The sequence below is a fragment of the Mixophyes fleayi genome, chromosome 1 (assembly GCF_038048845.1).
Source record: "Mixophyes fleayi isolate aMixFle1 chromosome 1, aMixFle1.hap1, whole genome shotgun sequence".
Classification (NCBI taxonomy): Eukaryota; Metazoa; Chordata; class Amphibia; order Anura; family Limnodynastidae; genus Mixophyes; species Mixophyes fleayi.
In genome coordinates, this window is record NC_134402.1 from 332627036 (window position 1) to 332652889 (window position 25854).

General features: G+C 42.3%; 1 protein-coding gene across 1 annotated transcript in view; it reads left to right on the forward strand.

Moving 5' to 3' along the window:
- LOC142156948 (solute carrier family 2, facilitated glucose transporter member 11-like) overlaps positions 1-25854 on the forward strand; it is a 47189-nt gene that overhangs the window by 7695 nt on the left and 13640 nt on the right. Inside the window, exons 2-4 of the mRNA XM_075211155.1 lie at positions 8408-8506; positions 9385-9545; positions 21204-21328. Coding sequence (XP_075067256.1) covers positions 8408-8506; positions 9385-9545; positions 21204-21328 — 385 coding nt within the window. The remainder of the gene's footprint in view (positions 1-8407; positions 8507-9384; positions 9546-21203; positions 21329-25854) is intronic.

Sequence of the window (25854 nt, forward strand, 5' to 3'; positions counted from 1 at the left end):
TGTGTTTTCTACACCCTCCTTGTGTTGTTAATTGTTAGATATGAATTCCCATTTATAGCTATGTATTCCCTGTCTTAAAGCAGATTTTCTATATTATTTTATAAAAGGCTGTTATATCTAATGAAAGCGAAAAAATATAATGGTCTAATTCTGCTTTGACTCACAAATGTAACACAAAATAAAACTTTCTGGCTGTAACAAATGCCAAGACATATGCCTATAAACGGGTTGTCCAATTAACAGTGATATCTTACCTCCCTCTTTATGACCTCATAATGATATTTTATTATTTATTACAATTACCTGTCTGGCAATGCAGCAGAGATCTAGTGAGGGGCAGAATCTGCTGGTGAGCTCCCTGCTTCACACCAGCATGGATATGAATTTGACAGATCCATAGCCCACGTTACTTTGCAACTCTTCTGGTCTCCCTAAAACCTTATAATGTGCTATATGTTGCTCTGTGCTTTAGCTATAATGTACTATGAAATACATCAAATTACAGTAAAGGAAAATGTACGCTTATACTAAGCCCTTTCAGTTAAGAGTTCAAACCCTAACAGTTTGGGTAAAGTTCCTTGGGTCAGAAAGAACCATATGGAATGACACAAAAAAGGTCAAGCTATGTGGATAATGTGAAATTTGGATAGAAAATGAATATATCACATAATGGTCCTGATTCATTCATTCACGAGCACGGAACTTGAGTCTAGTTCCAACCGTATCCAAATCCAAGTGTATTTCAAGATACGTTTCCAATTGAATCTGGGTGTAACAGTACTTGCCTTACATAGACACAGAGAACAGACTGCAGTATATACAAAAGCGTATGTATAATAAAATGTCATATTAGAACCCATACATACATTTTTTAATCATGAAATAAAATAACGACTATTATCAGCATAATCATTTATATAAATATTATATTTCAATATTTTTTTTACAATATTTACATGAATAATGATGCTTTCAATGCATATTGTACATACAATTTTTATAGTCTATTTCACTTGCACAGAGATGTTCTGTGCCAGCTAGTGGCATAACAAGTATACATTAACTACACTTTTTTTAGGATTTCTCCAAAATGCTCCAGCAAAATCTTAGCGACAATGAAGCCTGTAAATTTACAGATTTGCAAAGTATCTCTAATACATGAAAATAGATTATAAATCAGAAATGCATTATGCAAGATGAGTTTAATTTGTGCAAACATACACACTATCCATAATATTGCATCAGCAGAACTATGTATAACTATGTCTAATGCTAGTATCATGCAGCCTGCGTGTGATGTAGAGCTTAATGAAACATTGCTTTGTGACATGAACGTACTTTATACAGAAAAAAATAAAATAAGTCTGTGTTGCAAGTGGAACTAAATTTTTCAAATATTGTTTTTATTAGCGCGAATTGCAATTCTATTGTTGTCAGTAGTTCCAGACTGTGAATTATTTAGACATGACATTGCAGAGCATATTGAATCCCTTAGCCCTAGCACAATGGGCAGAAAGCTCATGAATTCTATCTCAAGAAATAACCAGTAGAAGATCTAGCAATATAACAGTGAATCGATAAAATGACGGTTGTGCAAGAGGCAAAGGTAAACACTAATATTATTCACAGGCCAGTAACAAGCTGTAATTACTCAGGTGCAGCACATGTCAGCCCTGTTTTCTACAGCAATGTTTCTATGCCTTCTTAAGCCAGAATTTTACAGAGTGCAGTTCTCACTCTGAAATGGTCACCGTGAAACTCTTCTCCAATAAAGATCGCATAGCTAACCCAAATCGCTTCTTGCAGGACACATCCTCATGGCAGCACTTTTCTTAAAGAGGATATCCACCTTTACATAAATATACACCGATCAGCCACAACATTAAAACCACTAACAAGTGAAAAGCATTGATTATCCTGCTACAATGGCAGCTGCAAGGGGTGGGATATATTAGGAAGAAAGCGAATAGTCAGTTCTTGAAGGTGATGTGTTGGATATAGAAAAAATAGGCAAAGGTAAGGATCTTCAACAAGGGCCAAATTGTGATGACTAGACGACTGGGTCAGAGAATCTCCAAATGGCAGGTCTTGTGGGGTGTTCTCGGCATGCAGTGGTTAGTACTTACCAAAATGGTCCAATGAAGGACAACTGGTGAACCAGAAACAGAGCCATGGGTGTCCAAGGCTCATTGATGTGCGTGGGGAGCGAAGACTATTCCATCTGGTCCATTCCCACAGAAGAACTACTGCACAAATTGCTGAAAACTTAATGCTGGCTATGATAGAAAGGTGTCAGAATGTAAGCGCCTGCGGGGAACAGGACAGACGCACACAGAAGAACTTACTTTGTAAACGATGGTCATCTCCAGTCCGCTTCTGATGTCCCAGCCACTGTCTGATCCCAGCAGTTCAGCAACCGCAACCCTCGTCACCTTCAACCACGCCCCTCTAAGAAAGAGACAGTGATTATGGCCGTGCCTAGCAGGAAAGGGCTGTCCAAGAACACGGCAAAGAACAAAGACACTCTCAGTCCAAGCTCACTTACCGCCTCCTCACTTTGCTCTAGCCAAGGCGCGGGAGACTACAGGCACTTGAGACCAGGAACAGTCCCACCTCAAGTACCTCGCACACCTCCCGGTGAGGGCCCAACCGAAAGGGGGAAATCGAGCGTGATACTCACCGGGATACTCCTGCTTCCAGTCCTGTTCTCCTGCTCCGTCCCAACCTGCGGATGACAAGGAACACACAGCCTCCCTCTGCGCTATCAGTGAGACTAAGATGTACACTGAACTACCTACAACAAGCGACCCGACCCTAACAACTCTCTAATGGTCGGCAACGCAACTAAACTATACAACTCTAAACGCTAACTGGGTGTGGTGCTCTAACGGGAACTATTCACTACGCACTATGGGGAAACACCAGCCGGTGTTCACGGACTATACCGGAGGGCGGTTCCTAACCCCCTCACCCAGGCCATACCAAGAAGACTTTCTTCTTGCTATGGGGTCACCCACGGATCCTAAGAACCGGCTGCACAAGGCCCGTCTGAAGCTCACTGGAACAGCACACTAACCTGGGCATCGACTGCTGCACGGAACAGCAGATCGTAACTCAACCACCCGACTGCCTCCACCCAGATATCGAACACGTGTCCCACTCCGGAACCACCAGAGAACTTACACGGAACTTAGAACTGGGACACTCAATCAGAACCACGGGCCGCCCCTGGAACTGAATTAAGCTGTGCTCCACTGCCACTGACTCACTCAGTCACCCCCTCTGGAAACCAGCATCACCCCAGGGACCTACGGGATGGGAAAACTATGTGTGTTCTTCCCTGACTATGTGTAAGCTGGTAACTACACTTGTCCCCACAGTACGGGTTAGTACAGGACAACACAGGAAACAGGAGCCTACCTTTAATGGGGGCCTGACATCTTGCACCTGGAACAAATGGGTAGCACACCAAAAATACAATATACACAAAATATTCAGTGCACAGACGGAATAAAACAATATACAGTATATGGCAAGCTACACCAGAGTACACAGCTGCTAGCCAACCAACCGGTTGCTACAGCACCAACAGGAGCCTTCTGCTCTACTGTTACCTCTTACTCTCAGTATACTCACCTCACGGGACCGCGCCCTACACTCACAAGGCTCTCACGCCCAGCGCCGGTGCTAGGGTTCACGGCGCCCTAGGCAAAAAAACGCCACCGCCGCTCGCTCCCCGCCCGCCCCCCGCTCACCTCTCACCGCACACCAGATAAAAGAATAATTAATTGAATGTTACTTAACCCGCCGCCGCTGCCCTTCTCTCCTGAACCGCTGACTAGATTAGAAAATCTAGTCAGCGGTGCCCTGCAGGTCCCGGCGCCCTAGGCAACTGCCTAAGGTTGCCTAATGGGAACGCCGGGCCTGCTCACGCCTCTGACACACCATGGGCCTCTCTGTCCAGCTGCCTACAGAGCCTTGCGCTCTGGCTATGGGCCTTAGCCCCCTCTCTAACTCAGGGCTCTGAGCCCACTACCTAGGGCCTTGTGCCCTGCAACCTAGGGGCACTAGCCCCTGCCTACTTAGGCCTTGTGGCCTTCCTACCTCTGGGCACTTGCCCACTGCCTAACTACTAGGGCCTTGTGCCCTTCATAGACTATAGCCCCCTGACCAGGCCCTATGGCCTCTCCTATGGCCTCTAGGCCACTAACTAACTAAGGGCCTTGTGCCCTTATACCTCTTGGGCTCGTAGACCCTAACTAGCTAACTAAGGGCCTTGTGCCCTCTAAACACCTTGTGGCCTACCAGCCCACTACCTGTTAATTAGGGCCTATTGCACTGTTCCCTGGGCCTTGCGCCACTAATGCATGCCCCCGGGTCTTGTGCCCGACCGTGGCTATGGGCCTAGTGCCCGACCTAACGTTGAGTGTACTTACCTGCTAAGTCAACTTGCCACGCCGTCTTCTGCCTTCTTTTCCGGGTCTTCCAGACCCTCCAGCCGGCGGCGCCTCTTCTCCCGTTCGGCGCAGACTCTGCTGCTGCTCCGGAGGCAAGGGCGCTCTTAGCCCTGACAAGGGCTCTCCGCCGACGTCTCTGGTGGTGATTATAAGTGGCAGGGTCGCTCCTAGCCTTTACAAGGGCTCCCTGCCACTTCCGGCTTCTGCTTGATTGAAGTCTTCTTCCGCCGCTCCGGACGTCCCACGACGTCCTCCTCTCTCTCCGCCGCCGCACTACTGAAGAAATGGCACCGGCCGGGGATTTATATACTCGCGGCGCGGCGTCATCACTAGGTGTCGCTGCAAGCGCCAATCTTTCAAACGGCCGGGCGCAAGCCGCGATTGGCTCTCGTATCCGGCCGCTGATTGGCCAGCGGGGAAAGGTGAGCTGTGATTGGCTCATCCTTCCCCGCCGACAGGACCTGGAAGAAATAAGCGATACTCACCGACGCTGGATCGCTGGAACGGTGAGTACTCTCTTCCCTCTTCACCCGCTTGTAGGGCGCAGCAGCCACCGGGATAGTCTTCAGCCCCTCTAGGAGTACAGCGTCAGCAGCGGGCATCTTCGCCCTCTTCCCGGGCACCGGCGATGGGCACATCTCTACAAGAACACACAGTGCATTGCAGTTTGCTGCGTATGGGGCTGTGTAGCTGTAGACCGGTCAGAGTACCCATGTTGACCCCTGTCCACCGCCAAAAGCGCCTACAATTGGAACGTGAGTTTCCAAACTTGACCATGCAGCAATGAATGAAGGTGGCCTGGTCTGACGAACATTTTCTTTTACATCATGTGGACAGCCAGGTGCGTGTACATTGTTTACCAGGGGAAGAATTGGCACCAGGATGCACTATGGGAAGAAGGCAAGGCGGTAGAGACTTTGGGTCATGGCATTTATGTGGATGTTACTTTGACATGTACCACCTACCTAAACATTGTTGCAGACCAAGTACACCCCTTCAGTGGGCTCTTTCAGCAGGATAATGCACCTGCCACACTGCAAACATTGTCCATGAATGGATTGGGGAACATGCCAAAGAATTCAAGGTTTTGACCTGGCATCCAATTTCCCAGATCACAATCCAATTGAGCATCTGTGGGATGTGCTGGTAAAACAAGTCCCAGCCATGGAGGCCCCACCTCACAACTTACAGGACTTAAAGCGTCTGTTGCTAACATTTTGGTGCCAGATACCACAGAACACCTTCAGAGGTCTTGTAGAGTCAATGCCTCAATGCCTCAGAATTATTTTGGCGGCACAATGGGGGTATGTTGGGAGGTATGTTCCCTGTCCCTGCCACCATAGTTTCTGTTGCAATACATGGGTTTTAGAATAATGACACATATATTATTTTTCACAAAGTCTGCTGCCTAAGTTTTTATGATGGCAATTTGCATATACTCCAGAATGTCATGAAGAGTGATCAGATGAATTGCAATTAATTAAGTCCCTCTTTGCCATGACAATGAACTTTATTCCAAAATAAACATTTCCACTGCATTTCAGCCCTGCCACAAAAGGACCAGCTGACATCAGGTCAGTGAAACTCTCCTTAACACTGGTGAGAGTGTTGAAGAGGACAAGGCTGGAGATCACTCAGCCAGAGTGGGTTGGGTTAGAATAACCCAATCAGCTGATTGGTTAGAATAACAGACTGGAATCCTTAAAAGGAGGGTGGTGCTTGAAATCATTGTTCTTTCTCTGTTATCCATGGTTACCTGCAAGGAAACACGTGCAGTCATCATTGCTTTGCACAGAAAGTGCTTCACAGGCAAGGATATTGCTGCTAGTAAGAGTGCACCTAAATCAACCATTTATCGGATCATCAAGAACCTCAAGGAGAGATGTTCAATAGCTGTGAAGAAGGCTTCAGGGTGTTCAAGAATGTCCAGCAAGTGCCAGGAGCGTCTCCTAAGGCTCATTTAGCTGCGGGACCAGGGCACCACCTGTGCAGAGCTTGCTCAGGAATGGTAGCAGGCAGATGTGAGTGCATCTGCACGCACAGTGAGGTGAAGACTTTTGGAGGATGGCCTGGTGTCAAGAAGGGCAGCAAAGAAGCCAATTCACTCCAGGAAAAACATCAGGGACAAACTGATATTCTACAAAAGGTACAGGGATTGGACTGCTGAAAACTGGGTTAAAGTTATTTTCTCTGTTGAATCCCCTTTCAGATTGTTTGGGCATCTGGAAAAACACATATCCGGTGAAGAACATAGCCAAGAATAAAAAATGGTACCAAAACATCCTCCAAGAGCAACTTATCCCAACGATCCAAGAACAGTTTGATGACAAACAATACCTTTTCCAGCATGATGGAGCACCTTGCCATAAGGCAAAAGTGATAACTAAGTGGCTTGGGGATTTAAACATCGAAATTTTCGGTCCCTGGCCAGGAAACTCCCCAAACCTTAATCCGATTGAGAACTTGTTGTCAATCCTCAAGAGACGTGTGGACAAACAAAAACCCACAAATTCTGACAAACTCCAAGCATTGATTAGACAAGAGTGGACGGCCATAAGTCAGTATGTGGCCCAGAAGTTGATTGACAGAATGCCCGAATTGCAGAGGTTTTCCAAAAGAAGGGTCAACATTGCAAATATTGACTCTTTGCATAAACTTAATGTAATTACCAATAAAACCTTTGACGCTTATGAAATGCTTGTAATTTTGCTTCAGTATACCTTAGCAACATCTGACAAAAAGGTCTAAAAACACTGAAGCAGCAAACTTTGTGAAAACCAATACTTGTGTCATTCTTAAAACTTTTGGCCATGACTGTACAACTGATGACTGTACAATTTCCGCCCACAATTGCAGAAATTACCTCCCAACATCCTATCAGTTCTAAAATAACATCTGCGAACAGGAGGGAAGGCTGTATTTAGAAGATCTTGAGCCAAAACTTACAAGCTCCAACATTTACCTGTAAAATGGAGGTTTGCCTGATTTTCAGATCTGAATTTGGAGAAAGAAACCAAGTTATGACTTTGTTTGACTCGATACCCCAAAATTGAATTCTGTCTGATTTCTCCAAATCTGAATAGCTCATCTCTAGAATTAATATTGCGCTGTCTGAAATATAAGTTGAGAAAATGCATTTTCATAATGATTGGTTAATCCGACATGCATACACTAATGATATTAAAGTTGCAAAAACTTTGGTGAGCCTAACCCCATAACATTATTATAAAGGAACCATGTCTTTTAAATATTTCAATTTCAGCGATACAGTCTGACCATATAAATAGATATGCCACTTTTTTAATAACCTCATGGTATTGTGACATTGAGGTTCAACAATGGGCCAGTTATAAGATAATGGGCCTGATTCATTATGGAAAGTAAAGCAAAAAAAAAATGGTAACTTAGGACCTTGGTAAAACCATATTGTTTTGGAGGCGGAAGTAAATTTAAAATGTGATGATAGATTTATAATTGGGGTAAAGCAGTGGCGGATCCAGGGGGGGGCGATCGGGGCGATCGCCCCTCCTAGCAGACACTTGCTGCCGACGGCTGCACAGTATGTGCAGGTCCGTCCAGCCGTGACAGGCAGGGACAGTGTGCTGCCCGGCTGCTCTGACAATCAGAGCAGCCGGGCAGCACACTGTCCCTGCCTGTCACGGCTGGACGGACCTGCACATACTGTGCAGCCGTTGGCAGCCTAAGATGTTAGAAGGGGGCGGGGCCTAAATCGCCCCGGGTACTGTAGATTTCTAGATCCGCCCCTGGGGTAAAGCATGTCCTAGATAAACTTTTCTTGTCTATCTTTCACCATGCCATAAAGGTACTGGGTTTAAAAGATGTTATAATAATTTGGATTTAATCATTGTGTATGTGCTTTCAAATGTTACTAATTTAAATGTTAATTTTACGATATAAATTTGATGATAACTATTTTTATGTCTTCATAGATTCCTATCAGGAAGCTTTTTGGGGCTGTTTGTGCAGTAGGAATAGGAGGGACTTTTCAATATGGATATAACCTATCAATTATCAATGCACCTACAACAGTAAGTAAAATCTCTATCTAAACTTTATTTATTGTGAACTGGGGTTGGTAGATAATTATTGATAGCCATGTTTAAGGACAAATTTATTGAAACCAGTGAGAAGAATGGGTATGTTAGAACATCTATGATTTAGTGTTATACTTTACAAATCTATCTTGTAGTTTAAACACTATGGGCTGGATTTACTAAGCTGCGGGTTTGAAAAAGTGGGGATGTTGCCTATAGCAACCAATCAGATTCTAGCTGTCATTTATTTAGTACATTCTACAAAATGACAGCTAGAATTTGATTGGTTGCTATAGGCAACATCCCCACTTTTTCAAACTCGCAGCTTAGTAAATCTAGCCCTATGTGGTATAATTTATTATCTAGTACATTCTAGAAAATGATAGGTAGAATCTGAGGTGTTGCTATGGGCAACACCTCCACTTTTCCTTTTTAGAAGGTTTGATCAATCTACCCTATGTGTGATTGATTAGTTTAAAGTGTCAGACAAGGATGTCTGGTGATCCTAGTGCTGGTGATGTATGTAAGAAATATTGCATACAGGGGCGGGCTGGAAAATCTTAGCCCGGGGAACAAGACTCAACTCAGCAGACTAGTAGGAACATTTTAACATTTTAAAGGACAAAATTGCAGGTGGCCCTGTGACCCAGCCCAAGATAGCGCATTATGGGACCAGCACAGGGGGCAGATGCCCCCCATGCCCAGCCTGCCCCTCATTGCGTGGCAACAGATGGGTCTTCAAAAAACAATGTTTGCCCATTATCAGTGACCTTCAGTTTTGTTGGATATAAAGGAAGAAATCTCTTATTGACTAATTATTTACACCTTATCAAAATTGTTTTGACTTTTTTTACTGTTGAATTGCCTTGCAGTATGTACACAAGTTCATTAATGACACCTGGTATGTACGCTACCAGTCCCAGTTACATGAAAATCTGCTTACACTCATCTGGTCTGTCATTGCTTCAGTGTTTACAATTGGTGGTCTCATTGGGACATTTATTGGTGGGCATTTGGCAGTAAAGCTTGGAAGGTAAGTACATACCTCTCCATTTTATATGTATATAATATTTATTTAATGCCACCACAGGTATGCAGCAACTTGTAAGAAAACATAAAGTAGAAAGGGGACACAAATGGACATAAACATAATGGGAGATGTTAAAGTGCAAATGATTTAAAACACAAGCGTAAAGATATACCAGAAAGAAATAAAGTTTCCACTTTATTTAATATAAAATAAATTTAAAAAAGTTATTTTTTCTTTCTTGATCAGTGGTAGTCCTATGGGTAATAATAACATTCTTCTATTCTTTCTTCATTCTTTTTCTGCCATAGCCTTGATCTGTTGTAGGCCAATGAATGGAGAAAACAAAACAAAATGAGAAAAAGCAATGCAGCACACACTAATGCTGCCCTCCACTAAATGGTCAAAGCAGAGAGCCCTAAGACTCCTCTTCCCACCAGCCACTCACAAGTGGTTTCCTAGAATGGCTGCTTATGAATGGCTAGTGGTGAGGCGAATTTCCAGGGACTTCTTGCATTGTTCCCACATCAAGAGAACTAATTGACTCTCTATTCATGTCACAAATTGAAAGTGCTGTGGAGCTCTACTCATTTCAATAGTGCATTTATTTTAATGACCCATTCATTATAATGGAATTTCCATATGTGGCACACAATCCCATTGAAATAAATGGGTCATTGAAATAAATGGTAAATCTCACAAAATTAAAGAGTAAAACAATTTTTTAATTACTCACAATAGCTCATAATTGTCACAATTCACCTGATATATGAATATAAATGCTATTTACTAGATTGAAGGGCTTAGTTGATACATTTTATGATGGTGATTTTGATGGATTATAAAAAGCTAAACAAAATCGATCTCTACTTAATACTCCACATAATGGTAACACTATTAGAAATGTTCCATGTCAGTGATAATTAAAAGCAGCCTGAAAATGTTTAATAACGTGATGTTTGGGAAGTTCCATCTAATACCAATCATTTTTGTTGAGCACAGTTTTTATATCACTGGCAGAATAAATGAACCAATCAAAAACAAACACAAGGAGCATCCAATCACTTTGCTTGACTGCGTATCAAGATTTTTTTTTTGTTTTCTTTCCTTCTTTTTTTAATTTATTTTCTTTCATTTGGAATTATTATTACTAGCAGTGTTTTATAAGGATGTTAATTTTGTGTTAATACTTGGCTAGTTCAGGATAAACTGAATGCTATAATAGCATATTATAACAGTTAAAAAAACATTAGATTTAAAACATACTTTGCTTGCTTGCTCTTGTGTGCCTATATGCGCTTACTCTCTGCTCTTTAAAGCTGCTTCCGAAAACTAGAACACCCATGTGTGTATGGCAGAAAAGTCTGCAGAGGTTCAATGTCCAAAGCTTTAAACGTCTCTATAACCACCCCTTTATTAAATCAAACATTTTTATTTTTATTTTAGAATACCATTCTGGTTATGCTCATGTATGCCTTAAATTAATTAAGACAGTAAGGGACAACAGGACTGACTTATTATGTGTTCCTTTTGTTTCGTTAGTATTCTATTGATTGAAGTGCACCAAGATTTGAACAATTTTTCCATCACTCAAATATCAGTGTATTTGTTGAATAATCTGGTGAACTTTATATGTTAATTAGTTCACTCTGATTATACATTAGCAGATTAATAAATGGCTCCCTAATTTAAATATGTATATTTTTCCATGGTTTATTACCATATTTTATAAATAAACATATATAAAAAATATAAGTATATAAGTAATTTATATCTTTTTTTATTTTAATTAATTCTTGTGATTGACTAACTATTTAAATCTATTTTTTGCTGTCTGCAAATTGAATAAACTGAGAACTGATTAGTTAGCTGGGGTTTAAAGAACTAAGTTTGTGAACATGATGTTTTAGGAAATCTTATTAAGGGTCCTAATTAAGGTCTGCAATCAGTGAAACCATTTATGAGACATTTTTTCTCTCATTCTGGAATGTATACGTCAAACACTGTTTCTAATAAGCTCATCAGGCTCTATATGTACTCACTAGCGATGGAAGATTGCTAATGGTTATTCAATTTAACTTTAATTCAATTTGCTGTTTTAGCTTCTTTCAGCATATAAATGTGTGTGATGCTACTAATGTACTATGGTTCTGTGCTTTCTTTTTTTGTTTTTAGTAATTCTAACAAAAAAATGGTATTTTTGCTTTTAAAGTGAATCAATATATGTTGAAATAAATTGCTGAATCAAATGTGAAACCAAAACAACAAGCTTGGAAAACTCAGACTCAAAGGAGGAGGTATCCACTATTAATTTACTTGAAGTTAATGGAACGTCAGGGCCCTTGTTAGGGGGAATGATTAAACTCTCTATTTTATTTGTGTTATGCTTCACATGTCTGAGACCCAATAGATACTTGGTGATGGTGGTTTGAACCCCATGGAGTAAATGTATTAAGCTGAGAGTTTTACGGCGGGTTTGAAGAACCAATCAGATTCTAGCTATCATTTATTTAGTACATTCTACAAAATGATAGCTAGAATCTGATTGGTTGCTATAGGCAACATCTCCACTTTTCAATCCTGCCGGAAAACTCTCAGCTTGATACATTTACCCCCATGTGTAATTTTTGCTACTTACAAATAGATCTGCGAGTGATCTTCATAGAGTTTGCTAAATCCAAAGGATTTGATAAGGCGGTTAAGAGGCAGAGAAAACATATAAAAGGAAAACAGTAGAGGCCATAGCACTCATCCCTGAGATATGCCAACAGCTAGATCCACAACTGCTGAAAACCAATTTTCAAGGGAGAAACTAAAGGAGTTATTAGAGTGAAATCACAAGAACCAATAGCATTGTCACAGCCCCCAGGAGGAGAAAGTGGCTCACTGTATGGAGTACTTACATTTAGATTTAGACATATGTAGGTTATTGGCCATTTTTGAAAACAACAGAGTTCAGGTGTGTGGGGGCTGGCGTATGTGCAATAAAGCTGCAATTTTGCTATGGTGATCCCGTGTACTGCACCTGCCACTACATACACAAATATTCCACTGATGCACATCTCCACTCCATTTACTACAACACCAGAACAATGTTCACCACATTCCAGAATTGTTACAGTTCCATTCATAGTTTCCAACTGAACTATGAGTACGGTATCTCCCTGTGCTATTTCCCACCTACATATGTTCTATGTCTGTAATGTCTGTACTTCAGTATGCCTGTAATCCATGTTATCAGTGACGGTCAGGGCCGGACTGGCCATCTGGCACTTCTGGCAAATGCCAGAAGGGCCGATGGCTAGATGGGTCGGCTTGACACTTCCCCTGGCTTTTTGATGGCTGGCTCCTCCCCAGGAACCAGCATCCTCCGTTGCGCCATGGATCACTCTGCACTGTGCCCTGTATTGTGGACAGTTTTTTTATTTCTCTGAATGAGAGAGGGGATCGCGCGGGGGGTTCCATGATTTTCGCAGGGGGTGTCACGATTTTTGCAAAGGGGGGGGGGGTTGCGGGGGTGCCATGATTTTTGCAAGGGGGGGGAGTTGTCAGGAGTATGAGAGAGCCAGGGTGAAATGAGTGCAGGAAGAGGACAGAGATCCAAGGGGAAAAGGGGTGCTGTAAGAGGGGTGAGAGCCAGGGGGAAAAGGGGTGCTGTAAGAGGGGTGAGAGAGCCAGGGGGAAAAGGGGTGCTGTAAGAGGGGTGAGAGAGCCAGGGGGAAAAGGGGTGCTGGAAGAGGGGTGAGAGCCAGGGGGGAAAGGGGGTGCTGGAAGAGGGGTGAGAGCAGGGGGTAAAGGGGGTGCTGGAAGAGGGGTGAGAGCGGGGGGTAAAGGGGTGCTGGAAGAGGGGTGAGAGCCAGGGGGAAAAGGGGGTGCTGGAAGAGGGGTGAGAGCCAGGGGGAAAAGGAGGTGCTGGAAGAGGGGTGACAGAGCCAGGGGGAAAAAGGGTGCTGAAAGAGGGGTGAGAGCCAAAGGGAAAAGGGGTGCTGGAAGAGGGGTGAGAGCCAGGGGCAAAAGGGGTGCTGGAAGAGGGATGAGAGAGCCAGGGGCAAAAGGGGTGCTGGAAGAGGGGGGGAGAGAGCCAGGGGCAAAAGGGGTGCTGGAAGAGGGGTGAGAGAGCCAGGGGCAAAAGGGGTGCTCGAAGAGGGGTGAGAGAGCCAGGGGCAAAAGGGGTGCTGGAAGAGGGGTGAGAGAGCCAGGGGCAAAAGGGGTGCTGGAAGAGGGGCGAGAGAGCCTGGGGCAAAAGGGGTGCTGGAAGAGGGGTGAGAGAGCCAGGGGCAAAAGGGGTGCTGGAAGAGGGGTGAGAGAGCCAGGGGCAAAAGGGGTGCTGGAAGAGGGGTGACAGAGCCAGGGGGAAAGGGGGTGCTGGAAGAGGGGTGAGAGGGACAAAGGATAAGATGGTGCAGTGGCATAGCTAAAAGAAAGTGTAAAGGGAGAGACATCTTAAGAATGGGAATGTCAGGGATGCAGCCATCATAAAACACAAGTAGTAATGAAGAATGGGAATGCACATAGGGGACAAGTGTTAAAAAAAAATAAAAAATAAAAATCAAGCCTTCATACTCAATTCAGGTATATTTTCTATACCCCCACTTCTAAATATCCACTTCGACCACTGCCCTCGACCCCTGCTCCCAACTGGCTGTGTGAGCTGACAGCTGCTGATCCCTCCTCGGCCAGCACGCCCAGTAGAAGAACAGAATACAGGATGCCATAATCAGGTAAGTTCATATATTTTCTCGTGTCCAATGTGTTTTTCACCATCCTTTCTTGAACTGGGGGCACTACTGTGTATCCAATGATGTTTAAAACACTATGTATTGCTCATTATTGCGCTGTAATGTTTCTTGCATTTTTATCTGTACAGAGATTTTTAATTAAGAGGAAAAAACGCTGCTTGTCATACATTTTATCTGTGATTGTGTCAATATATCTATTTTTCTTTGCATTGTAAATGGGGTATTAAGCTGCTCCTGGGACTCACACTCTCAGTATCTGATATGCTGTACCAATTTTTATTTGTAAATGAGTTTTTGTCTGGTCACTACTATTGATTTGGGGCACTACTATGGCATACTGTTGGGGGCACTACTGTATGGCATAATGTAATTTGTGGGCACTATTGTGACATAATATGATTTGGGGGCACTAATGTATGGTATATAATTTGGCGGCACTACTATGCCATAATATGATTTGTGGGCACTACTGCATGGCCAAATATGATTTGAGGGTAAAATTATGTGGCATAATATGACCTGAGGGCACTGCAATGAGCTGGGGGCACTATGGTGTGGCATAATATGAACATCTGCCAAAGGCAAGTCTCTCATTGTTGAATATGACGGGAGTCCAAAGAAGTTGCTGTACCGGGGCCTAAAATTCCTCGTCGGCCCTGCTTGTGAGTCAAGGGGGTAGACGTCTCCAGGTAAATAATCTAAATGTTTCCTATCTAATCAAACTGATGGATCACATCCAATTATCTCTCACCCACCTCCTCTGTCCCCCTTAATTTATATACTGTGTTATTTAAAATGAAAAGAAAAGACGCATATCCAGTTACTGTAGTAAAAAAAATATTTTTCTCTGACATTTTGCTGTAGATGGAAATACTTTTAATGCAGCCGTGTGGGTTCAAATGATCGTTCAATAGTTATGTTTTTTCTAATATATTTGTTAGAGTTTTATTTCATGTGGAATGATTCCTGAAAATTCTGCCATTACTATTTAATTGAGGGAAAAGGGTACCTGTTACCTATATGTGTGTAAGTACTCTGTTGTTGCTATTTTGTGGGAGATTTGAAAATAGCAAAACATTGGTTTCCTACAGTGGCGCCTGTATAATTGGTGGTATTGCTGTAGTATGGGGTGGCGTGGTGGTGGCAATGTTATAGTGTGTTTGGGGCTTAGTATTGCTAATAAGTAGGAGAGAGTATTGCTGTAATGTGGGAGTGATGCTGGTTGCTGTAATGTGGGAGTGATGCTGGTTGCTGTAATGTGGGGGGGGGGGGTAATGCTGGTTTCTGTAATGTGGGAGTGATGCTGGTTGCTGTAATGTGGGGAGGGGGCGGGGGGTAAAGCTGGTTGCTGTAATGTGGGGGGTGACGTGACGACGGTTGCTGTAATGTGGGGGGGGGGTAATGCTGGTTGCTGTAATGTGGGTGGGTATTGATGTAGTATGAGTGTGTGAGGGGTTATTTACTGCTGTAATTTTGGTACAAATGTATTGTTGTGGTATTTATTGATGTAATTTGGGTACTAATAATGTAAGTTTGCGGGTCATTAGGAAAAATAAATACCCCCCACACACACACTACCCCAGCATCAGTGTGCAACAATATAGTACATGAAGCCCACAACACGTGGGCCTGTGTGCTTTAAATGCCAGGGCTGATTTTTAGTCCCAGTCCGGCCCTGGTGACTGTTATATATGGACTTGCGTTACTGTCTGTGCTTTGTGCTACCTGTACCTGTACCGACTAGGTGTAATGCCTGGCTGAGTCTCTCAGTTCTACATGCATATGTGTAAATATGTTCTCTATGTATTTGTCCTTCCTATCATTATGTCTGCCTGTGATCGCTGTACCTGTCTATGGGACTCTCAGTCCTACACGTATCTGCAGGAGTGGATTGGGAATTTAATGTGCTCCTGGAAAATGTTGCATGATTGGTCTCATGTTTTGGGTGCAGGCCCGGCGCTCCCATTAGGCAAGGTTAGGCACTTGCCTAGGGCACCGGGCTCTGGAGGGTGCCTGGAGGCGCCACAGAATGAACATTACTTTAAAACTGTGCGGCGACCGCTGACCATACCTGTCACGGCCGCCGCACAACATGCAGATACATCCACAGGGAGGGGGGAAGAGGCTATTGCTCACCACTGCCGCCTCTCTGCTCCATCTCCTCCCCTCCACTCACTGACTGTCGGGCCGTGACATCATCATCACAGCCCGACAGTGTCAGTGAGTGGAGGGGAGGAGACGGAGCAGAGAGGCGGCGGTGGTGATTCAAGGTAAGGAAAGACGGGGTGAGGGGGGGAGGAGGGCGCCGATTTTTACAAAATGCCTAGGGCACCATGCACACTAGCACCGGCACTGTTTGGGTGGGACCAAAATGTCAGTAGGCAGGATAAATGTGGGTGTCGGCATCCAGGGTAGTGAGTGTGGCTATTGTTTTAGACAGTGTTAGGCCACCCTATACCCCCTTCCCCTTCAAACACACTGGCAATGTGTGTATCACTGTTTAATGGCACCAGCTCCACCCTTTACAAGCAAAGCAGTTGTAGTCAAGATGAAGTTCTGATTGCAAAGGACATTCCTTAACAATTACAGAATTTGCCAGGCAGAGCTGCTCTCTCATCACTTTTCTTGTAGTATTCAGAACCTGCTGCTTCTGCTGCTGGTTTCTTAGGCTCAGACACTGCTTGTTTAGAATATCCTGGACTATTGGAACCCTGATTTACAAAAGTGACAGGTACTTAAAATATGTAAAGCTGAGCAATAGTTAAACACTCAAGGTTTCCCTTCCCCAATCTAGGGCATGGATCAAATCAATCATTTCATAAAGAGGCCTCCTTCACTCCAGTCAGCCCCAATATTAAATAATAGCATTCACATTTATTATATAGGCCTATTTCCCACAAACCGGCCTTGACATTAAACTAATAGCATTTACATTTAATATATTACTATTATTATCGTCATTTATTTATATAGTGCCTGCAAATTTCATAGTGCTTTACAAGGGAACAAACACAGTAATACAGCAATACTCGGTAGTGCAGACAGACAGAGGGGTAAGAAGGCCCTGCTCCCAAGCTTACAATCTATAGGACAATGAGAGTTTGATACATGTGGTAAAGTGCTACATATTGTATATTGGTCCAGTCAGATTACAAAGGTAAAAAGTGCTGAATGGGCTATATGATCCAGTCACAGAACATTTTTGGTCAAAGGGTTGTTGTCTTATTTGAACTGTGTAAAGGGGTAGTAATAGGGTAACCTAGGGAGATTAAGAGGGTGGTTGAGGAATTTTATAAGCTTGCCTTAAAAGTGGGGTTTTTAGAGAATGCTTGAAGGTTTGAAGACTAGAAGAAAGTCTTATTGTGCAAGAAAGGAAATTCCACAAAGTGGGTGCAGCCCGAAAAAAGTCCTGTAACTGGGAATGGGATGATGTAATGAGTGTGGATGAGAGACGCATATCTTGTGCAGAACAGAGGTGTTGAGTTGAGAGATATCTTGAGACAATAGAGGAGCTGTTTGTTGGTGCAATTTTGTTGATGGCCTTGTATGTTAGTAGAAGTGTTTTATATTGGATGCACTGAATAACAGGGAACCAATTTATATTGGATTTACACTTGTTTGTTGTACTCAACCTGTTTAACATGTAAGATGCTTATCATTATGGTGTGTAATGATCTTTTATATCTGTCCTTGTATAGCGTGTTCCTGAAAATAGAAATACATTTCTTAAAAAACACTACAACAAAAATCAGTAAAAACCAATGTAGAGACTGCCAGAGTGGATCAGCAGTGGAAGAACCATTTACAAGGGAAATCAATCTAGCTGCTGCATGCAAAATAGCTTGTAGGGGTAAGAGTCTAATTCGGACAAGACCAGTAAAGGAATTGCAATAGTCAATCCGGGATATGATGAGTGCATGAATTAAAGGTTCTGCATTGTCTTGTGTGAGATGTATGTAACATGATTTAGATATAGAGTCGATGTGGGGAACAAAGTTAGTTCTGAGTCAAGGATCACACCTATACCGTGAGCTTGTGGGGTGGGATTTATTATGATATTGTCAACAGAAAAAGAAATGTCTGTATATATCTTCTGTTGGTGGTTGGGAAAACTATTAACTGTTTGTTTTTGAAAGATTGAGTTTAAATTGGTAGGAGGACATTCAAGATAGAATGGCAGAAAGACAGTAAGTAATGCGGACCAACACAGAGATGATACCGAAATCCAAAGGAACTTATTTGTTTTACAAAAGAAGTGGTATAGATAGAGAAGAGCAGAGGAGCTAGGACTGAGCCTTGTGGTACAACTGATACAGGAAGCAGAGCAGAGGTGGATCCATAGAAACTAACACTGAAAGAGCGATTAGACAAGTAGGATGAGAACCAGGAAAGGACTGTGTCTTAAAGACCTAGGGATTATAGTATTTGTATGAGAAGAGAGTGGTCAGCACTGTCAAATGCAGCAGAGTGATCCAGGAGAATTACAAGCAAGTAATGGCCTTTAGCTTTAGCAGTGATCTGCTCACTGACAAGCTTAGTAAACGCAGTCTCTGTGGAGTGTTGGGAATGAAAGCCTGACTGAAGAGGGTCCAATAGGTTGTGTAATAAAAGAGAGTGTGTGAGGCGAGAGTAGGCAATTCTCTCGAGAAGTAATTTGAGAGAGTGTTTGGGTCAGAATTTTGTATTTCCAGAATAGGAGTAATCACTGCATGCTTGAATAATGATGGAAACATCATACCAGTAGAGAGAAAGAGAGATTACAGAGTGTAGTTAAGGTTGGAATGAGCACAGGAGACAGAGATCTACTGATTTGTGAGGATATAGGATCAAGAGGACAGGTATTAGAGTAGGAAGATAAGAAAAGAGTAGATAATTCATCTTTATTTGTGGGATTAAATGAAAAGAGAGTTTCAGAGGGTGCTGAGAAATAATCGAGGGTGCTGTTTGTTGAGGAAGATGATACCATTTCAAGTCAGATCTTATTAATCTTTTCCTTGAAGTAGATTTTGGGCAATGATAGTAGTCCGAGGGTTTGGGGTGGGAAGGTTGACTTAAATATGTTTAAAAAAGCATTTGGGGGTAGAAGCCTGAGCATAGATGAGAGATTGGAAGTATGTTTGTTTAACAAAGTCCAGAGCATTTCGATAGTAATGGTAGATATCAGTATATGTGCAGAAATCATTAGAGCTACGAAATTTACGTCAGTGACATTCTGCTTTGCGAGAGGGTTTTTCAAGATTTCGTGTTTCTTTAGTTTGCCACAGCTGACATCAAAGTTGACACATATGTGTATGAAGAGTTGCTGGAGCCACTTGATCAAGGGCTGTTGCTAGGGTATGGGGAAAATGAGGTACTGACATATCAGGAGAGGAGAATGTGCAAATTGGGAAGAGAAGGAATTGGAGAGAGGTGATAAACTGTTTAAAATTAATATAGTTACAATTTCTGCGGGTATGAGGAGGCTTGGTAGAGTTTAAGGTACTTAGGGAGAGCTTGTAGCTGATAATGTGATGATCCCAAAGGGGGGAAATGAGTATTAAAGAAATCAGAAACCGAGCACAGTCTAGAGAAAACAAGATCAAGGCAGTGGCCATCCTGATGAGTAAAGGATTCAGTCCACTGGAAGAGGCCCGAGGGAGGAAGTAAGAGAGAGTAGCTTGTAAGCAAAACCGGAACGTGGATTATCAATGGGGATATTGAAATAAATAAGCCTATTTTTCCCCACCCAGCCCTGATATTAAATTGCATTCACATTTAATAAATAGCCCTCAAAAGGTCCTACATGCAAAGAATAGTCCCCCAGCCACCCCAGCATTAAACAGGTCCCACCATGACATCATTAAATTAATAGTAACTACTATCACCCTTCTATAAATGAATAGCCACCACCCTGACTCAATCATTATATTAGTAGCCCACACTCACATACAATATGGTGGTTGTCCCTGGGTGTGGATCCAACCACTTCATTTACATTGCTAGAAGCTATCATTTATACAGCCTCCACCATCAGCTTCCCATACTCACATATTTTACCTTGTATTCCTTCCTTTCCTCACGCTATCTACACATAAGAACTAAAACTTTGGTCCCCATGCCAATTAGCATGTTTCCATGTTACTCTATGATTGTGTACTACAAACTAATAAACCAATCATCAATCACGTTTTAAGGTAATTGTACTTACAAGTCTCTTAATTTCCTAATCACACTTTTGAGCAATATGTAATCTGTAAATTAGTTATTAAAAGAGGACCTGTCATCTACATATTATGTAGATAAAAATACATTGCATGACTGTGGTGTCCCTAACTTCTATAATTTGCATATCCATGTTGAATCATAGAAATCCATGTTGATTTCTGTGCAAAAGCAGACATCTGACATTTCAACATAGAATCTGCAGCAATGACAACTTTTAAATACAAGCAGTGCTGATCAGTGAGAAGCTGATTGGACGGAACTGCAGGAACAGTGACAGAACTACAGGGGGTGTGGCCACTAGAGGGCTTGGAGGTACCAGGCCATCCCACCATCCCTATGAGGCCCCAGCTACCCTCAAGGTCCTAGTTCTGCTCTCAAAAGAGCAGAGAGTAGACCTCTTCTGAGCATATGATGGTTCATCGACTGGGCAATGGGCACATGCACCTGACCTCGCTTGCTCAGAAGAGGCCACCACTCTCCTCTCAGAAGGCCGGAGAGTTGGGCTACTACCCAAATTTTTATATAGGGCCTGGCGATGCACTGTTCCTTACCTGTGCCGAGTTGTAATACTTGTATAAACTGTGAGAATGTGACAAAGAACAGTGACAAGAAATGGAGTGGATGAATTACATTTCTATATTAATTTCATTTGAAAAAAAGAACATATATGTGATTTCTGATTTCCTGACTATACTTGATTGTCTGCTCATCTTTATTGCAGAAAACAGGCTCTACTGGTGAATAATGTTTTAGCAATTCTTGCTGCTCTTTTCATGGGAATTGCACAGCCAGTTGGATTATTTGAACTTTTGATAGTTGGGCGATTCCTAATAGGCGTTAATGCAGGTAATATATATGTACCTATTTCAATACAGTTCCATTAAACTAATGGTATAAAAATGACAAGAAGGACTGCACCAATAATATTACATATGTTTTATATTATAAATGTTGTAGATTCTGTTAGTTAAATAGCTATAAGAGTGCAGACATTTTCCAGACATTGATTAATAAACTGAGAGCCACATGTTTAGATGATTAAAAGTAAAATAAGCAAATATATAGGTGTGGCATGAATATAGGAATGCACAAGAGAATGTTGCAATAGTCTGTTTGTATAATACTATAATAATATAAAGTTGACCATTAAATATTATGTCCAGCTAAATGCATTGCCTCCCCCCGTTAAGAGGCAGATGAATTTGTACCATTATGTCTGACTATAATGCACTATTTTGTAATATGTACAACACTCTTAGTGCACAACATATTACAATATAGTGCATTATAGTGAGGAAGGAATGTACCAGTAGCATGGTAGTAAGGGATGTCACAAGTTGCCTTGTGATCTTGGCTGTAAGGTCAACATTAACTAGTTTTCTAAGTGCTGTCTCAAGGAATGGCAAGGAGACACAATATGATTAGATGAATAGGGTTTATGTAGTAATAGTAGTGGAACAACTGGTGATCCTTTAGTCATAGAGCATCATTGTGACATCAACACTCACTAGAGTGTTAGTGCTTTGTGACATTACAGAAGCTACACTTAGATTGTAGGTCTATAGGAGTAAACCATTTTGTATGCAGAAATGTGAATAAAGTCAAATGTTATGTTAATGAACAACTAAATGAGCATATATAAAAACTAAAGAACTAATTTTTTTAAAATAACAAACAAAATGAAAATTTTGTCTTACAATATAAAGACAAAAAACATTAGTCCAAAACAAATTTAGTGTGCTGACATAAGTTTACTTGCCATATTTTACCAGTATTTGTTATTATTTTATTTATATAGCTCCAACTTATTATGCAGTGCTTTATAGACAATTATTTCCATCAGCCCCTGCTCCAGTTGAGCTTACAGACTATCTATTCCAAGTTCAATAGATCCTCTCTTTTTACAGGACACTAGGTAGATAGAGGTTATCATTCTCTTTGGCTGGAAGCCTTTATTGAACTCCTACCCCAATAACACAACGTAAAATGGTGTGTTCCACAATTTATGCCAGTGACACATTGGGCTTTGATCATACACAGATATGCAGGCAAGTAGGGAGCATAATCCCCATGTCAGGTACAAGGGCGATCAAAGTACTTGTCCTTAATCTGGTTACACGTAAGGCTGCTGGCCCTGATCACCAACCCACAGAACTAGATGACTAGAGTTCTTCGCCTATAGCAGCCGCCTTTCCCTTAGAGCTTGACGCGCTCACCGGTACTCAGATGCCCCCAGGACTTAGCTCCAAGCGTAGTGTGGGTTGGTAATGCAGGACCACAGCAGCGGGCCAGGAGACTGGTAGAAAGCAGCGGGTAGTCAAACGGTAGCCATGGTTATGGGTTACAGGCAAGCAGGATAGTCAGTAAACACGCCAGAGGTCAGGGTCACGGGCAACGAAGCATGGTCCAAAGTACAAGCCAGAAGGGTCAGGGTCACAAGAAAGCAGGCAGGGTCCAAATCCAAGCAGGGGGTCAATACACAGGAGATCCAAACAGCGTATCCACAGGACAACAGGAAACCAGGAGCAGGTCAGCAAACTGAACAGCAAGCTATAACCGGCAGTGAGGCTGCAGACCTCACTGCCTTAAATACTGGTGGCCACCAATCAGAGCCTAGCTCTGAAAACACCTACAGGAGCTCACTAATTAATACATTAAGCCCTAATAGCCTGCAGGTTATTACCTGCATTTGCGCGTGCGCCCGGCTGTTCTCAGTTGCCGGGGCGCGGCGCTACAGAGGGAAGCGTCCGACCGTTGCCAAGGCAGTGGTCGGGACCTAGTCGGAAATGACGTCCTGGTCGTCAAGGTGATGGCTGGGACGCCAGAGGGCACCAGAAGCGAGCCGCGGCGGCTGTGAGTACCGCCGCGGCTCGTAACAACACACTACAAGTTTTCAACTAATTATTGGGCCAATCACACGATAAATGACTGTTAGGTCCGATATTGCGTTGTACGCTCCCCCAATCATGTTTTACGGTTCCAAAGCACCTAGTAATGATTTTATAAACTGACTAAAAATCATGAACAATGATGGAACCATGTCGGGGAAATGTTAAAGTGTGTATGTGCTCATAACCAGCATTGTAGGAAGCGTCACAATCTTTTTAGTAGATGGTTATGACAGATGAAAAGCACAGATCTGAAGGTAAGTCGTGTAGGTGTGTACACTCGAATCTGCATGATCATCGAAACTTTTCAGCCGTTGGTAATTTTCTATAGTGTGTACCCAGCTTTACTTTTTACATACAATACTGCTTCACCATGTACATTAAAAGCTGCTCAATATGTTGGACACATAGCTCTTTAACTAGAGAATTAACACACTTAACTGTTTGCGTTTCTACTGCGGGTTTGCATTTTTGCATAGTCATATGTAAAATTTAGGTCATCAAAGTTGAGAGAATGTAAATTTGAGCAAAAAAAAAAACTTCCGTGGATTAACCACAAAGGTATACTCAATGGGAGACCATTTTCTTATTAAATCTTTCTCACTCTGACAGCCCAGTGTTCTTTGTTTACCATTAATAAAATAGGCCATTTATCAAGCCTGTCACAGTCCTGAAGGCATTACTGTTTGTTCCCGGTTTTCAGTGTTCAATAAAATTGCTTAAATGATTTCTGTCATGTCTTGGGAATTAGCAAATCAGTTTCTGCACAGACTTTTTTAATGTAAATAAAATGTAAATGTAATTACCATTTCATTCAATGTAAGTAGGAATTGTATCAGCTTCTTTATTTCTCTGGACTGCATGATTTGATCCAAGGTTTACCTGCTGTGGATCACTTTTAACAATGATAAATACACATATTTGGGAAATTGTAAAGTTCATTTAAAGTTAGTTCTTCGTTTTGACTTTACTATTTAGAACTATATATAGCAGTGATAGACAACATACTTCACCTCAAGTGGCCACAGGTCCATCTTAACAGCATTATAGGCCCCTGGGCAAAACAGTGCACTGGGGCTTTACCTATACACCATTCACCCACTTATGTACAATTAGTGCATGTACGTTGTTTTCAAGGTCAAGATATGTATTCGCAACAGCAAGATTGCATGTACAGATAACAGCTGATACTGAGGTGATTAGTCCACCTAAACGTATTAAAAAAGAGGTTTTGAAGGTTATGAATAAATCTCCCGGAATAATATACTGAAAAGTTGGTAATCCTATGGGGCCCCTATGCTCGTGGGGCCCCCTGTCAAATGCCCAGTGTGCCCATGTATTAAGACAACCCTGAGTGGCCATATGTTCAGCCCTTTAACCTTCAATGGGGCTACAAATTATCCTTAATCTCAGTAATAAGTTCAAAATACATTTAAGCAAAGAAAATGATGACACATGCCCTTAGAATAGATGGCACATACACTCCAAAACATCCTTCAGATTTCTCCAAAAGCCACTCAAACGCCGCACTCACCCCTAAACACTCCTCATAATGCCCATGCACTCAAAACACAATCATATTCCATTTCTCACTTTTCCTAAAGCACCCCTCAGTTTTTCCAGTCACCATAAAATTGCCCATCAATCAGACTCCATACAAATTGTCCCTGCACTCACCCATTATTGGATTACCAATGACCACCGACTACTAACCTGAACTACTAGCTAATTCTAACTTAATGAAGTGAGTATGAATTACGCCGCTCTCTTATTTGGAGGAAGGAGGGAGACCACATGATGCAGACTGTATTCCCCTCTGATCTCTACTGTACTGCTGGCATTGTGTGCCCTCCCTGCATTGTACAGGGAAGGTCACATGATGCAGAAGTTGGCTGCTCCAGACAAAGAATAGGGTCAAGTTCAGTCCTATTCTCTACTGAACGCAAGCAAAGCCTCCTTATTTAATAGGAGCCGGGGGCTGTGGGTGAAGCTTGGTGCAGAGATTAAGAGTTGGAGCTGATGAAGCATAAAGCAAGCGGTCCTCAGACCACCTGTTGCCTATCACTGATATACAGGGAATGTGTTGACAAGCATACAAAAGTTCAAAATACATCCCCCACAATACATTACTATTTGCAAGTATCTCCCTATTTCTTTGCCTCATGCATACATAGGAGAACCCTCATATTCTAGTTTTGGGAACAGCCCCTACAAAATCAGCATACAGGCAGAGGTAGGAATCAACATGTTAGGAACAATTTAAAAAAAAGTCCTATTATCACTTTTTTTCTATTTTTCTATTAAATTACCACAAAACTATCTTTATTACTTGTGTCACGTGTGTGTCTTTCAATATTTACATTACATGGGTATAAAGCATAACAATGCACCTAGAAGATAAAAAGACAATCCAATTCAAAGTGTAGGATGACTCCCGATTACCAGAGCCTCTTCAGCACCCATAACAATCTAGTTATTTTGCAG